This window comes from Glycine soja, chromosome 6 (genome assembly GCF_004193775.1).
Source record: "Glycine soja cultivar W05 chromosome 6, ASM419377v2, whole genome shotgun sequence".
NCBI classification, from domain to species: Eukaryota; Viridiplantae; Streptophyta; class Magnoliopsida; order Fabales; family Fabaceae; genus Glycine; species Glycine soja.
Genome location: NC_041007.1, coordinates 15,763,924 through 15,780,627, shown reverse-complemented (window position 1 = coordinate 15,780,627; position 16,704 = coordinate 15,763,924). Strand labels below are relative to the sequence as shown.

At 30.3% G+C, this 16,704-nt stretch overlaps 1 protein-coding gene across 1 annotated transcript; it reads left to right on the top strand.

Moving 5' to 3' along the window:
• Positions 1 to 8,227: 8,227 nt before the first annotated feature.
• Positions 8,228 to 12,490, top strand: LOC114416452 (protein KINESIN LIGHT CHAIN-RELATED 3-like). The gene is made up of 3 exons (XM_028381320.1): positions 8,228 to 8,642; positions 9,182 to 11,259; positions 12,004 to 12,490. The coding sequence occupies exons 2-3, from the start codon at positions 9,209 to 9,211 to the stop codon at positions 12,212 to 12,214; spliced, it is 2,262 nt and encodes a 753-aa protein (XP_028237121.1). The 5' UTR covers positions 8,228 to 8,642; positions 9,182 to 9,208; the 3' UTR covers positions 12,215 to 12,490.
• Positions 12,491 to 16,704: the final 4,214 nt, after the last annotated feature.

The window sequence follows — 16,704 nt, the reverse complement described above, 5'->3', positions numbered from 1 at the left end:
GTCGGAGCATTACTATTTCCATCCCACATTGCTATTAAAATCCTCACCGCTATAGAAATTTATTTACTAAAATAGTCCTGACATTTGACACCTTGCTACACAAAGGTAATAAGTTTTCATTGTGCATCTTGAAATTTTTTTGCGAAGATATATTTATACAATGAAAACATTTATTTTTTGTATATCTAAACAAGAGTTTTCATTGTATATAGTTTTCGCTATGTATCTCCTCAAGGTTTTTTCGAGATACAATCAAAAACTTATTTTTGTTGTGTTGTGTGAGGTGCCAAATGTTAGAGATATTTTTGTCAAAAATAAATTTGAAAAGATGGGGTTTTTAATAGCAATGTAGAGGTGCAAATGGTAGTGCACTTTAGTTTTCCTGAGTGGGAAATTGGTTGGCCCATTCAATTAGCTTTTCAAGCCTTTCAATTGGTTTCAAACCTCTAAGGTCAATATTTGAAGCTTCGCTGATTGGTCTTAGAGGAATTAAACTTAAATGAATGGTTTTATCATTTATGCTTTGTAGAAGTCGAACGAAGTTTAATACTATCACCTATGTATCATTATTTATAATTTAAGTCTTCATCCCCAAAGAGTAGATATCAATGATTATGATAAAATTAATTAGAAACCGAAAGATCAAAAAATTAGTTTATTAAATTAGAAATTTTGATAAAATTAGTAGGTGAAGTAGTTAAAAAATATAAAATGACAAGAAAAATAATAATATTGTGATTTATCTAAAAAAGTAATAAGAAAAATGAATAAATATATCGAGGATAAAAGTGAAATAAAATATGAAAATTTAGAAACTAGTGTTTTAAAAAATGTTATTTCAAGTAACGTTTCAAAACATATTAGAAGCTACTGAAAAATTATTAAAAAAGATTTATTTATCAAAAAATTAAATGATTTTTTTAGTTAATAAAAAAAGGTAGAAACTAATTGAAATGTCTTGTTTAACATAACCTATAAAAAATGAATAAATTTATCTTTAGTAGTTTCTTAGTAGCTTTTAATATTTTTTGAAACAATACTTGAAATAATATTTTTAAAAATAATAGCTTCTAACTTTTTTATATTTTATTTCACTTTTATCTTTGATATATTTATTCATTTTCTTTGTTACTTTTTAAAAATAAATTATAATATTATTATTTTATGCTATTTTACACTTTCAGCTATTTTAACAGCTAATTTTATTAAACACTTCTAATTTAATAAACTAATTTTTCGACTAGTTTTTCCAAACATGACCTATTACAATATCCACCTCTTTGAATTATAAAGTAAGAGAAATATGTTAGTAAAAAGAATAATTTAAGAAAACTAAATTGAATTGAAAAGAAAAAAAAAAGGTTAGAAGATCAAACTGAAATTTAAACTAAACATAGAAGATGAAAAACATAATCTTACCTATTTTCATTGTACTTGAAATCGTTTGGATAACATAAGAATATAATGAGTTAAGTATTTGGTATTTAGTCTATGTGGGACTCATTATCTTTTATAATTAGTTGACAGTTTTACTTATCTTTAGAATTTTTTATATAACCAACAATGACATTTTAAATGGCTGAGGAATTAAATAATGTTTCTTCGAAAACTTAAATATTTTTTTACGTAATTAAGTTATTCTTAGGTTACGTAATTAAGTTAAGCATTGACAAATTCACAAAAAAAAAAAATTGCAACGATATCTATAATATATACTTGCTCTTATGCTTTCGTCCTTTTTTTTTTTTGCAAATTATACTTTGGTGCTTCTTTTTTTTTTTTTTGAATAATGCTCGTGCTTCTGAAAGAAAATAAAAAAGGTAACAAATTTTAATAAAATTCTCACAAAAGGTCACCAGCGTACTAGTACTAGGTTGTACATATGCTGCGAAAGTTTCTTCTTGCACTCTAACATTTTTTTCAATACATCCAAGAATAAGAAGAAAAAATAAAAAATATCCTTATATATAACTCATATAAATTGAAAATCCATATAAGACTTATATATAGATATACATTTACATATAGATTTAATAAAAAAAAGTTATATATATAAGAAAATATATTATTAGATCAAAATTAATTATTATAAAATTTATTATGTATATTTATATATGTATTAAGTATACATTAAAATTTTTAATGATATATTTATCAATGTTAATTCAATTAGTTAAAATATTCTGCTAATAAGATGAAAGTCATTAAACACTTTTATACTTTATCTGCTTTGTGCACCTATCATTTTATTTTTCTACGGTCGAGCACTTTGCACTTTTTTTTTGGTTGGGGTAGTCCATTACCCACCTTGCAATGCAAATTTTAATTATCTAACAGTCTGTTTTGATTTGAGACTAAAATTCTATATGTAGTACTTCCTCCGATATTTTATATAAAAATAAATAAATAATTTATCAAATAATATTAAAAATTTAAATTTTATTCAAAAAATATCTATAAAATTAAATGATTTAAGTAGTCGTAATATTAAATGATTTAAGTAGTTGTAAAATTTAAATTTTATTAAAAAAATATCTATAAAATTTTACCATAATAATATTTGATGATATTACTACATATTACAGAATTATATTATTAACATGTCAATAAATATATTCACTTGCATAGAGAATGAGTGAACATATCATTAATAGATTTTACAATAAATTAAACTATAAAAAAATAGCAATTAATACATCAAAAAATGAATATATATTTCTTATAATTAGGACAAAGATGGACTCATTTATTTCTTACATAAAAAACAATAACTCTGAATTTGAATTCTGAGTATGCAAAGTATGTAATCACCTTAAATACTGAGAGTTTTGCTCGCTTATAGTGATTCAATTTAGCTCAAGCAAAATTGCCTCAAGTTTAAGATACTTGATACTTATGGTTTATAAAAAAGAATAAATAATCATTTTTGTTACTGAATGTGTAAATTAGTGATAATATAGTCTCTAAAAAGAATGAAAATTATAATTTAATCTTTGAATGTGTAAAAGTGTAAAAATTACATTATGTATACAATTTAATGATAAATTAATCTATAAATTTTATAAATTAATGCAAAATTATTCCTTAAAAAATATAAGTTAATATCAAATTGTTCTTTTAATATTATAGATTAGTGATAAAATGGTCCCACTACATTATATTGCACTTTTTACACATTCCAAAACAAAAAAATATTATTTCTTTTTTTTAGACAAAAGAATATGTAATAAAAGGGTACTAATAATACCAAGCAATTACATCAAGGCTATGAGAACTAAGATACAGAAAGAAAGAGAGTCATTCAAAGTCTCATTCCCAACATTTAGTGTCTCTATTTTAAAATAAAAATATTTAACCTTTTAGTTTTGTAAAATTTATAATTTTAATCCTTTTAAAACATTAATGGTAAGAGATTAATTTGATGTAATTCAAATTTAGTGACATGACATGAAATTATTTATTTAATCCACATAACAGTTAATTCCTTAATCGTTACTGTTTTCACTTTTGACAAAAGTAAATGTTATATTAGAAAGTTACATAATATAATATATTTTATGAAATTCAAAATATTAATTACATTTTTAATACCTGTGTCACAATCTTAATTGTCATATAAAATGCAACAAAGCCAATATTATTGGAGATACTAAAAAAATTTGTAAGAAGTGAGTCCCTTCATACTCAAATACAAGAAAAAATTGATTTTCATCCATTAAGAAAATTAGTTAACATTATTTAATATTAATAGTCTCAAAAGGAAAATTAATTCATTTTCTAAAGTAAATTTAACATTTAATTGCATAGGACAAAATAGATGAGGTTGTTAGAAATAAAATTAAGAACTCTAATTAAATGAATGATATTTTTGTGATGATATCATTAAATATGAGAAAATTAATTAAAATTTACTTATATTTTAATCAATTATACAAAAAAAAATCTTATACTTTTTCTGTTCCATTATAATTGTTGTTTTACATGAACCAAGAAAATCTAATAAATAGCTAAAAATGAATAACAATTTTACAAAACAAACCTTATAATCATTAATTTTTTGATACATCCTTATTAATTTATTTTGTTTTTGTAACTAGCTATATAATTAATATTATAAGAGATATAAATAAAAAATTATTATTATATTAAAAAATTAAAATAATAATTATTTTGGAATAAATTTTTTCTTGATTATTATGGGATTGAAAAAGTATTTCATTTCACAAAGAGTATAATGTTATTCTTTATTTAACTTTGATTTGGTGATGATTTTCTGTGAAATGTCATGAAATATGAACCTGAAATTTGTGGTCCTATTCCTATTCGTTGATCTATGCAACCAGAAAAATATTTCCCATGCATTGGAGAAAGGAAAATGAAGATCAGACCTAGAAACTACCCACCTTTATGACTTGAAAAGTGTCTCATGTCAAGTCCACACACAATGGAGTATCGAAAGCCGAAACTGCAGAAGAAAAAGAGAGGTGGGGCAGCGATGTCAATTGCCAAATGGTCCAAATAATTAAACGGTGCCTACCCTGGATTTGCATTTGCTCACCTCTCTGGAAAGTGAGACATGGTGTTCTAGACATTTATTTTTTGGAGAGATCGATCTAGTGATCTACTTTAAATACTACTATAAGAATGATCAATAATTGAATAATGGAATTGAAGTACAAAATCAAATGAGGGATTTACAATTGTTCTATTATGGTGATAATAATAATCATTGGGGGTACAAAATCAAATGGTCTTTCAATGGTGTAAAGTTTAAACTCAGTTGCCCTATAATTGCACTATAATAATGTTTAATAAAAACAAACGAGAATTTTAAAGTAGGGTTTCGTTTTCAAGTGTGAAAGTAAGCATACAAAAGGTTCTTAGAATATAATTCTCCTGATCCCGTCAAAGTCATTTTACAAATTACAAACTATACTAAATCCGTAGATAACCCGGTCTATTGATAGATTGGTAAGGGTACCAATTCGTCAAATAATAAAGTTAAAAAAAAAGTCTGAATGTCGAATTCGTAGGAACTTTATTTGTACATAGGTAGATAGATATTTTATTAATAAAAAAAGTTAATGACAATAGACTTGAAAGTTTATTATAAAAAAAAAAGACTTGAAAAAGTTATGAGAAAAATAATAATTTAAATTGACAAAAATTAAATCAAATAAAAGAAAAAATTAAAAAAGAATTTAAATTGATTAATTAAAGACAAAAATTAGAGAATCCAATAATATTGTAGAAGTAAATTCAGAAGATGAAAATGTTGGGAACTTATCCTACAAGAGTCACTTTTTGATGTAATGTTAATGATTTTCTCTATTTATAATTATTCTATTTTACACATGCATCTACTAGTATACTCTAACTTTGGTCTCCTGCATGAAAGAGTCAAATTTATCTATTTTCTTTCTCAAATTCATTTGCAGAGCTAAAATAGTAAATTGCATTAAGAATAAGATGTATAACAAGCTAAAAAAATGTCAACCTATCCCTGATGACTTTATTTAGATATTCTTTTCTAGTTCGATTAGAAAATAACGTCTCCCAACGCTATCCGTAAAACTTATCATGCAAATAGATAAAAAGTCACAAGCAATAATATTAAGCACAAGAAAAGATAATGCAAATGTAATATTCATAAATAAATAGGAAGAAATTTTTTATCAAAAGTAATTACTTGTCAAGTTTTCAACAAAGTGAGTTTAGCCTCTCATAATCATAGGATGTTTTACAATTGCAAGAGTGAAATATTTAGTAAAGGGGGATAAGATAAGAAAATAGGATAGAAGGAAGGAATGACTCCTAATGATTATTTTTCCTTTTTCTGGTCTTTATCTTTCATAAGAAATTGTATTCTCTTGAAATTTTTGTGTGTGTTTTTTTTCTTTTTCTCTCTTCTTCTTTTATAGGTGCATATTAGCTTAGTTAAGAGGGCTTATTGTTCTAAACCCGTTTTTACTTTCTTGAATTAGTATGCTTTTCTTGATTAACCTGTTTTTTTGAACTTTATTTTACTCACTAAATATCATAAATTCATCACTTTTAATATTTTATGTACAAAAATTTAAATAATGTTAATTTAATAATTATTTACTAAAAAAAGAATTAAAAAAGAAAAATTATAAATTTTTACATAATTTAACCCTAAAATATATTTATAATTAGCTGTTATCACGGTGTCAACTCATTATCACTAACCAAAGGCATGTCCTAAGTGGACATTATGGGACCATTACCAAGTCGGTAAGGGCTACCTGTAAACAAACCTCATAATAGAGGAGAAGGAAAGTTAGATTTTATTCACATTATACACACTTTAAATAAAAATTGACTTTATTATTGAAGTCCCTTTATAGATATTCCATCCCACACAAAAAAAAAAGAAGCTCAGCCAGAGAAAAGATAACATTAAACAGATTGGACGAATGCAAAACTCGGTTAAAACAGAAACCAAATGCATAGGCATTATTATTGTCCCGCCCGCAACTGCACGCGGGGACGCCCTAGTTATTCCCTTCACATGCTATGATAGTCCTCACTCAATGCGCTGCTATTCCCTCTCACGGATTCAGAGCACAAGCAACAAAGTACTACGTGCTTATGGATCCCTTCACCCATATAAGCATTTTGTCATTATTATTTGCACAAATGAATTGTACATTTTATGTCACTATCCATCTTTTCTTTTCTTTGAAAATTAGCTTTATATTATATTCGCTTGTAGACTATGGTGATGGTGATTTCAACAAATTCTTAATCACGTCACAAACCATGAGTGGATTAGTCAATCAAAATCCAAAGAAAAATTCAGCCGGCATCACTTTCTTGAGAAAATTATTGCACCTTTTAAATTGTCAAGGGAAATTTTATTTCTTTATTCGTGTTTTAATATTTTAAATTGATAAGTGTTAAAACATTTTCTTTTTACTAACATGTTTGAAAATCGATAAAAGATGTGATTTTTTTGCTTTTGCATCTAAGTGAAGCTATTAGTTCTAGCTTATTAACACTCCGTTTGGTTTGGTAGGAAGAAAAAAGTAGATAAGACATTGGATGAATGGAGATAGGTGAAAAAAAAGTAAATTTAAATATGTTTGGTTTAAGAGAAATAATTAATAATGATCTTGAATAACATGATAGTTAATGAGGTCTATGACGGTGTGTGTTTTGGGAACAGTAAAGAATGGGTCAAAATAAGAGACATACATATTGTGAATTCAGTCAATGGGGTAGGTTCTGGTGATAGTATGGTGTTGTACAAAATTAATTATAAATAAAATTGTTGTATATTTTTTATGCCATTTTTGCATAAAAATAAATTCAAGTGAGATTCATCACTTTTATTTTATTTTTCCATACTATTTTGTATATAACAAATAGTCTCACTTTTACTACTACTTTTTACTTCCACACATTTCCACACATTTTCCTCCATTTCTTTGTGCATGTTTGGACACTCATTCAAATTGTTGTACCGCATAAGTAAAGGTGAGTCCAACACACATGTTACATTGCGGTCTAATTAGAGATTGTTATATATGGTTTATTTATAGGTCATATTTAAGCTAATTTCTAATTAGTTGGCCATCAAAATTAAAAGTATTTACACAGATAAAATATGAAAATTAAACTCAATTAAAAAACGCATAAATAAATGATAAATTTTCCGGTTAAATAATGCTAAAACATATATCCAAATATAAATAAACACATACAATTATTAAATGACCTTATATAAGAACATATCTTCTCTTCTGTTTATGTTCCCTCGTATTTCCTTGGCATTAAGCAATAGAGAACTATTAAGCAAATTGAAAGAGAGTTTGAGAGTAAGGCTACAAAGGAGGCAAGTAATTTCGTGAGTGTGACTGTCAGTCTCTCTTCCTGACCTGTTTTCCAATCTCCGCAAACTCCTCACAACGATCCCTTCGCAAATAAAACAAAATGATGGAACAAGACCAGTTAGAAAGAATCACCATACCCATACCCTAATCCAAGTAACAAATTAAATACTTTACAATCATTAACCAATTTCCCACACCTTTATTACGTAAAACACTTGTTATCATCTTTTAAAAAACGAAAGAAAAGACCAAACTTGTCTTCGTGCTTGTGCACATTTTCAAGGGGCACAACGGTCCCAACAAAAAAAGTGGAGTTTTGCCACGTGGCGGACGCAGGTGGGTTGACAAAGAGAGAAGAAAAAAGAGAAATTCAGAAAACACGATCGGGGTGGTTTGGGGAGAAGTCGTGTTCATATGCTTCCCTCCTTTTTCTGACAATACAGTTCTGCAGAATTCAGCAAGAAAAAAAACCCTCTTTTTTCTTCATCAAATTTATCTTTTTTTACTACCCTGCTTGTGAATTCCCCGTTTTGCCCCTTCCATCACCACCAGTCAGGTCTCTGTTTCATTCAGTTTTTCTCTCATTCTTCCAAAACCCAAATTTCTCTCTCTTTAGCAAACATAACATCTCACCAAAACAGATTACTGTGTTGTTGAGTTTCTGTTCTTTTTTTCTCTGTGTTGTTCTTTCCCTGTATAAACACACACACTCTCACATCTCTGTCTCTCTGCAACCGACAACCTCTGCTTCTCAATTCACATCACTTATGCTTCATTCTTATTAAGGTTTGTGTCCCTTCCCCTTCTTTTTTATTATTCGTTTTTTTATGCCTCCGAATCCGACCAGGAAGAAAAAACCAAATGAGAAAAAAATTAAGACAAAAGAAAAAAACCCCGTAATTTTCTCTGTCTTTATTTTATTATTATTTGTTGTTATTTTTTTATGCCTCCGTTCAATCCGGTTCGTGGTGTTTGTTTGTTTGTTTGTTTGTTTGTATGTTTATTTTTTTTCTTCTTTCTTTGCTGAAAATTGTTTCTATTTTTGTGACACGGTTGGTTCTGCAACCGTTTCTGTTTTCTGACCGAGTTATGGGAGATCCATGGTTGAAGAAATTTTGACTCTTGCTAATTGTGGTTTTAGATGTATGTGTTTTTATCATTGTGTCTTCGTTGGTCTTGAATGATAAAACGGTTAGAGTTAGACACGTGCGTTTTGATTTTTTTTTTCTTTCTTGTGTGTTTGTTTGGATAAGTTCCTTTTTGTTGGATCTGTTTGTGGGGGGTGTTGATTTTGTGGACCATATGTTTGATTTTGGTTGTTGCAGGGGTTTTTGTTCCTGAAAGAATTGAATATGCCGGGAATTGTTAGAAACGGGGTTCATCATGATGAAGGTGGGAGTAATGACATGAATGGGGACCATGATTCCACCTCTAAGGAACCCTTGAATCTGGTTAAGTCCCCGAGGGGTGGTTCCGTGAGTCCGCAAAGAGGCCAGGGTGATGATGGTGCTAATTTTGGGGGTGATGAGGTAGTTGAGCCCTCCATTGAACAGCTTTATGAGAATGTGTGTGACATGCAGAGTTCCGATCAGTCGCCATCAAGGCAAAGCTTTGGATCAGATGGCGACGAGTCTAGAATTGATTCAGAGTTGAGGCATCTAGTTGGAGGACGGATGAGGGAGGTGGAGATAATGGAGGAGGAAGTGGGGGAGGAGAAAGGGCTGCCAGAAGGGAGTTCAAGTAGTGAAATATCTTCTGCATTGGGTGGCTTGTCCAATGATAAGAAGTTGAATCAGGTGGATGAGATTCAGGAGGTTCAGCCTGCAGCTACAAGTTCTGGTTCCTCAGAAAAATCTATCAAAGCATCGATTTCAATGGTGGGACCTGATAATACTTCACCCAAATCGACTTCCAAGGGAAAAATTCCTCTTTCAAAAGCTCCCATTCCAAGAAATAATGGTAAGCCTTTGAGGAAACAGATTAGTGGGGCTACTACTGGCGTGAAGACTACTAAGAATTCTCCTATGGGTAAGTCAGTGTCACGAAACCGAGCTGAGAGTACGGCTGAGTCGGCATTAGAGAAACCTGAGCGGGCACCGGTATTGCTAAAGCAAGCAAGAGATCTGATTTCATCAGGAGATAATCCACATAAGGCTCTTGACTTGGCTCTTCAAGCAATGAAACTATTTGAGAAGTTTGGTAATGAGAAACCAAGTTTGGAGCTGGTTATGTGTTTACATGTTACAGCAGCGATATATTGCAGTTTGGGTCAATATGGTGAGGCAATTCCGATTCTTGAGCGCTCAATTGAGGTTCCTGTTATTGGGGAAAGCCAACAACACGCCCTTGCTAAATTTGCTGGTCACATGCAATTGGGAGACACCTATGCTATGCTGGGCCAGCTTGAGAATTCAACAATGTGCTACACCACTGGGTTAGAAGTTCAGAAGCAGATTTTGGGAGAGACAGACCCTAGGGTTGGTGAAACTTGCCGGTATGTGGCTGAAGCTAATGTTCAAGCTTTGCAATTTGATGAAGCAGAGAGGCTGTGTCAAATGGCTCTTGACATTCATATAGCAAATAATTCAGCTCCATCTCTTGAAGAGGCAGCTGATAGGAGGCTCATGGGCCTTATATGTGAGACAAAGGGAAATCATGAAACAGCTCTTGAGCATCTTGTTTTAGCAAGCATGGCAATGGTAAGTAACGACCAAGAAGCAGAAGTGGCATCTGTTGACTGCAGCATTGGAGACACATACTTATCCTTGTCTCGATATGATGAGGCTGTCTTTGCATATCAGAAAGCGCTAACAGTTTTCAAGACCAGCAAAGGAGAGAATCACCCAGCAGTGGGATTAGTCTTTGTACGTTTGGCGGACCTGTATAACAGGACAGGGAAGATAAGGGAATCGAAATCATATTGCGAGAGTGCACTTAAAATATATGAGAATCCAATGCCTGGAATTCCTCCGGAGGAGATTGCCAGTGGTCTTACGAATATCTCAACTATCTACGAGTCAATGAATGAGCTTGAACATGCACTCAAGTTACTGCAGAAAGCACTAGAGATATATAATGATACCCCTGGTCAGCAAAGCACAATAGCTGGAATTGAAGCTCAGATGGGAGTCATGTACTACATGTTGGGGAACTATTCCAAATCCTACAACACTTTGAAGAATGCTATTTCAAAGCTTCGTGCTATTGGAGAAAAGAAATCATCCTTCTTTGGTATTGCTCTTAATCAAATGGGACTCGCCTGTGTGCAGCGTTATGCCTTAAGTGAGGCTACAGAATTATTTGAAGAAGCAAAGAGTATTTTGGAACAAGAATATGGACCGTATCACCCAGAAACACTTGGGGTCTCTAGTAATCTTGCTGCCACGTATGATGCAATTGGCAGGTATCCACTTTTTTGTCTTCCTTTTTGGGTCATTTCCTTTTTCAAATTGCAGATATCTTTTCATTATTAGATCATATGCAGTATTTTTTCAATTTACTGTGGTATTATGAGAAGCAGGCTAATAATAGTAATAATAGTCTGCCTAATCCAGTCATGTCACCCGTATGAATATATTCCATTGATTCATGCAACTCATGTGAATATAATGATTGGCTTTCATTGTGGCATTCATGTTTAGGAGTTAGTTACTAGGTTTGAGACTGCACTTACTTTCCCTTTGGGTTTTTGTTTGTGAGAAAATCAGCTACTTGAAACAAAGTTACATCAAGAGAATGATAAGTCTGATTCACCTCCTGAAACTTTTGTAGCTATTGATCTGGAAGAAAAGCAATTACTGCTATTCATTTTAATCAATGACTGGGAAGATGGATGTTTAATAACAAGACATGGAATCTATTGCTTCTGTGTGATATTAATGCTATGTTTGGTTTGAGGAAATAAAGTGAAGGGAGAGAAAATTTTGAAATTTGAATTATAGAGATAATGGAAGGAAAGAAAATTTTCAATTTTCATTTCAAAGAGTCAACTTTTCACTCTCTTTTTCCTGCCATTTCTTCTCCATTCAAACAAATGAAAAAAGGCATCATTATCGGAATTTTCTATCATTTTCATTTTCTTTCTTCTCATCCAAATAAACTGGAAGAGTTTTTTTTTCTACTCATGGGGTTTGATCTTCTATTTCAGGCTGGACGATGCAATACAAATTCTGGAGTACGTTGTTAACACGAGGGAGGAAAAACTCGGGACCGCAAATCCTGAGGTGGATGATGAGAAGAGAAGGCTGGGTGAGTTGTTGAAGGAAGCAGGTAGAGTTCGGAGCAGAAAAACCAGGTCACTTGAGAACCTTCTTGATGGCAATGCTCACGCTGCAAACAACGTTGTCATCAGGGCATGATGAGGATGTCTGTCTGTCAATGACTCATGAAGGAAAATCGGTGTTTTGCAGGAACTCAAAAGTGGAGCAAGCTAAAATGTAGAAGAGATAAAAATGTCCGGACAGTATTAATTTATTGGGTACAATTGAATGATTGAAGAGTGTAATTTTTGTGCTTAATTATTGTTTATATGATATGATGTAAGTAATTATGGTGTATAGATACTCCCCTTTGTTTGTGTATACAAAATTTTTTCTCCTGGTTTCATACATCAAGAGGACCTTTTTTCTCCTTTTGTTTTGAGACTCTAAATTGCCGATATGAGTTGACAATTCCGTGTATGTTGTTTCTTAAATTGAACTCTGCTATTGGTTGAAATAAATAATTTAGATTCATTTTCACCAATGAGTTGTGTGCTTAATATATTGTTTCTTCAAAACTATAATTGGTTAGAAAATTCCAGATTAAAACATTATTTTCATATAGGTTAAATATCCCAATATTATATAATATAAGTACCATTTTTCCCATCATTTAGATTGATTGGTCAAACGGTAAAATTCATAGTTATTTGGTGTTCATCATGAATTAATTACCTTGAACGAAATTTATATCTGACTGCTAAAGAGTAGTTTAATGACTATATTGCTCGATAGTGAATACAAAATAAGGTCATTTTTATGGGGCTACTTTGTGAACTATGCAGCATGCAGGCATTGGTCGATCAGCTTTACAAGTGATTTTTCTTCCTCCTCGGTGCGTACGTCAACTTAAAAAATTAAAGTGATTGATATTTAGCACTTCTATAGTTACTTAAATAATTTTATTAGTTAGGAGTTATTCAATAATAAAATTTGAGAATGAAATTGATGATTTATTCTCAAATGTACCCCCCAAAAAAATATGTACAATGGTGCACGATACATTCATTGCATATGTAACTTTTCAAACCCTGCAGACGAATATCACACTTAATCGTGCAATTGTTATTGTCATGCTGCAATTCATACTTAAACACCTTATTGTATTTGAATAATTATACCATGTTTTATGCCCTTCAGAAGATCAACAAATGATACCTTAGTTGCTATATATATATATATATATATATATATCGACAAATTGTTGGCAGATATAATGGACCACTGCCAAACTGTTTCTCCTTGAGGTCACAGGAACGGCCTTCTCATCCTCTGCTTACAGAAAAAAAACACCCAAGTTAGCCTTTGCTTAGTGTTCTCAACCTTCCAATCTCTCAGAGGATTATTCAATAAATACAATTAAGTTTTACTTTTATAGTACGACTAAACTACAAAACTTGTAACACAAAGCGTATACAAATTGGCTGCTACGTACCTAGGGAGTCTTGAAAAAGTCGGTAAAAACAACTATTTCATCATCATTATTTTAATTTTTAAATTTGCGGTAGATTCGAGGCCAATGACTGGTTTTACTTCGATTCCTTTCTCGTCTTCATTATAAATTGTGATTTGTCACGACAGTATATGAACCACATAAAGTAAAGTAGTTGGTCATGTCAAAAACCTCCTTTTCCAGATTTTCACTAACTCCTCAGTTGAACTTGTCATAGATATCAAGTTTCTATTTTACAAAATCTGATTTTTTTTTTCTTGGTCCATTTCTAAAAGTTATCTTGTGGTTCATACATATTCGGCTGTAGAGAAAAGAAGATCTACAGCGCACTTGTTCAAATCCAACGCTATACTTTGTCAGTTTGTCTCGAGTAATTTTGGAAATTGAATATGTTGTATTTCTTTGCCTGTTGTTCATTTTTTTGTCTGTCTCTTGGTTAATCGGAAAACTGGAGTGTTTAGAGGAAAAACCCATGTCAGATAACAATTCTCCTCTTAGCCATATATGATTGGAAGTTTTCAAATAAAGAAAATAAATGCCTTTGTAGATGATAAGCTTGAGAGGGAAGATGAAATATAGTCATCACTTGGTCGAGCAATTGAAGGATCAGTAATTTCATTTATCATATTCTCTCATGACTATGCTTCTTTGCATTGGTGTTTAGAAGAACTTGTGACAATACTTTAATGCAGAGAGAAATATGGACATATTGTAATTTCTATTTTTCTACCTTGTAGATTCCACACATGTACCACAAGGCGTTCAATTTTACAAAATATAAGATCAGTGTGCAAATCTGGAGCATGCTTCGGATAAATCTGAAAATATATCCGGAATTGAGTCATCAATATTTCGGTAAGCTCTTTTTCCTACATAAATTTTAATATTTTTAAGCTGTTATATAGTTATACACATATATCACAACCAGAGATTGCTTAAATTGCAAAAAGATTCATATCTTCTACCAAGGCAGAAGGAGTCCTTTCTACGAAGCTATTCAAGAATAGATGGAACCCTTGATTTTAAAGATTAAAATATATTTTAAATCTAAGATAAATTAATAATTTTTGTTTTTTATTACTAATAAATTTTTTTCGTTGAATTTCTAATAAAATAATTTTTATTTTTGTCCTTAATATTTGGTTTTACTCCCTTAAATTAGTGATTTTTTTGTCTCTAATTTTTTTTACTGGTAGAAATTAATTACGGTATCAACTAATGAGCTGCCTTAGAATCATGTAATTTTTGTTATTTTGTATTAATTCTTTTGAAAATATATTAGTCTTTTTAAAAAATACTTGATAAGAACTAATAATAAATTAACAAAATTTACTAATTTACGATAAACTAAAACAAAATATGAAAGACTACAACAAGATTTTTGTTTTATTAGCTAATCAAAACAATTTTTTTATTATAAACTCAAAACAATTATATCTTTTTATTATTTTAATCATAAATAATTAGTTACTTTGTTGGTACTCCTTTCCGTTGAGCTCTGTGATGTGTGGTCACATCAACTTGAAACTTGGGATGTCTACTATTTGACGGAAAAAAAAAATAGGAAGTATGGAAAAGCAAGCTATACAAGCTTGAAAAGACGTCTCTTACAAAAGTTTAAATTTTATGATGTAGAAACTGTGTTATTATGATTTAGATCATAAAGAGTAAATAAGACCTATCTAGCTATCTAGATCTTACATGTTTCTTTCTTAAATCACATATATTAGAAAATAACAGCTCTTCATTGAAAGATGATGAAAATCATAATTGATTGAACTGAACGATAAATAAAACTTAAAGTAAATTTTAATTTTTTTTAATTTAAATATGTTATATCCTTTTACTAATATATGTAACATTTTTTTTTCAATATGATATTTTTTTATATTTTATAAATACTAATAACAAATATTTTTTTTATTGGTGAGTTTAAAGCATAAGTTTAGTTTCTTTATTTTGGACCCACTCTTATTCAATGATTGTTGGCTTAGAAAGGCTAAAAGATAAAGCTCTCATATCTATGAGGATAATTGGGTAGTATGCCTGATGGTTTACAAGAAACAGCTTGAGAGAAGTTCGTTGAGAGTCTAGCAAAGACCTTGAAAGTCACATTAGGTTGTGGGATCCTAATGACATTTATGAGGCATTTAAAATTTACAAGTTTAAAACTTAAGTATCCCATCTTTTGAATAACATTTGAGATTTTTTGTGAGAATTGTAGTTTTTGATGATGCTTAATTTTTTTCCTACATTGAAAGCAGGTTTGAGGCCACTAGAAGCATACGAATTCTCTTACCAACAATCAAAAGAAGAAAAAGTTAAGCCCTCGAGTATTTGCTTAGACGAGCAAACTACAATTTCTGAAAATTTTGGGGTAAGATATTATGATTGCTTCCATCAACTTGATATTTTTGTTGAAGGGCTTCAAATTTTGGTAACTGAACTAGATTTATTATTATTAGGGAAAGAGAAAGACTCCGAGTCTCTCTATATATTTTAAATAAAAATAAAATAACAGAAAAAAGAAAGGTTTAGAAGTTAAAAAAAGTAAGGAAAAGAAGTAACCAATTAAAAGGTAGTGGGGGAGGTTGTTAAAAAAAAACTGATGGAGGGTAAAACTGTTAAGAAAATACATACATCAAATGGAATAATTCTCATTATTAATAGTTATAGATTATTAATATTATTATTATTATTATTTTCTAAGATCCTTTCCAGAAAAAACTTATATTGAAATTGCCAGAGGGAAGAATAAAAATCCTTTGCTTGGATTGAAGGTAAATATATATATGTGCCTCAGTTATAATTATCTGCAAATTCAGGGAATACAAAACCAACTAATTTAGTTCATTTGATATCTTCATTTTGTTTCATTTTATTCTAATATCTGGTTAATTTAAAAGAGGTTGACCTCAGTAACTCCTATGAGTTAGAGGAGCAACCAAATTTATCAGAAGCCGCAAATAAGTAATGGTTCTCAAGGATTATTTTATGTGAACTAGTATGCATCCATCTATTTTCTCCGTGGACAAACTTGAGAAATTGGACCTATCGCGGGTCCCTTACCATACTCACAAGTAATTCCCATTTATGCAGCTTATATATCTCAACCTTGATTATTGCAAGAATCGTA

Bases quoted from the DNA above. Each gene is read 5' to 3' on its own strand.
- LOC114416452 (XM_028381320.1), top strand. From the start codon at position 9,209: ATGCCGGGAATTGTTAGAAACGGGGTTCATCATGATGAAGGTGGGAGT. The intron at 11,260-12,003 runs GTATCCACTTTT...CTTCTATTTCAG, and splicing joins ACGTATGATGCAATTGGCAG to GCTGGACGATGCAATACAAA.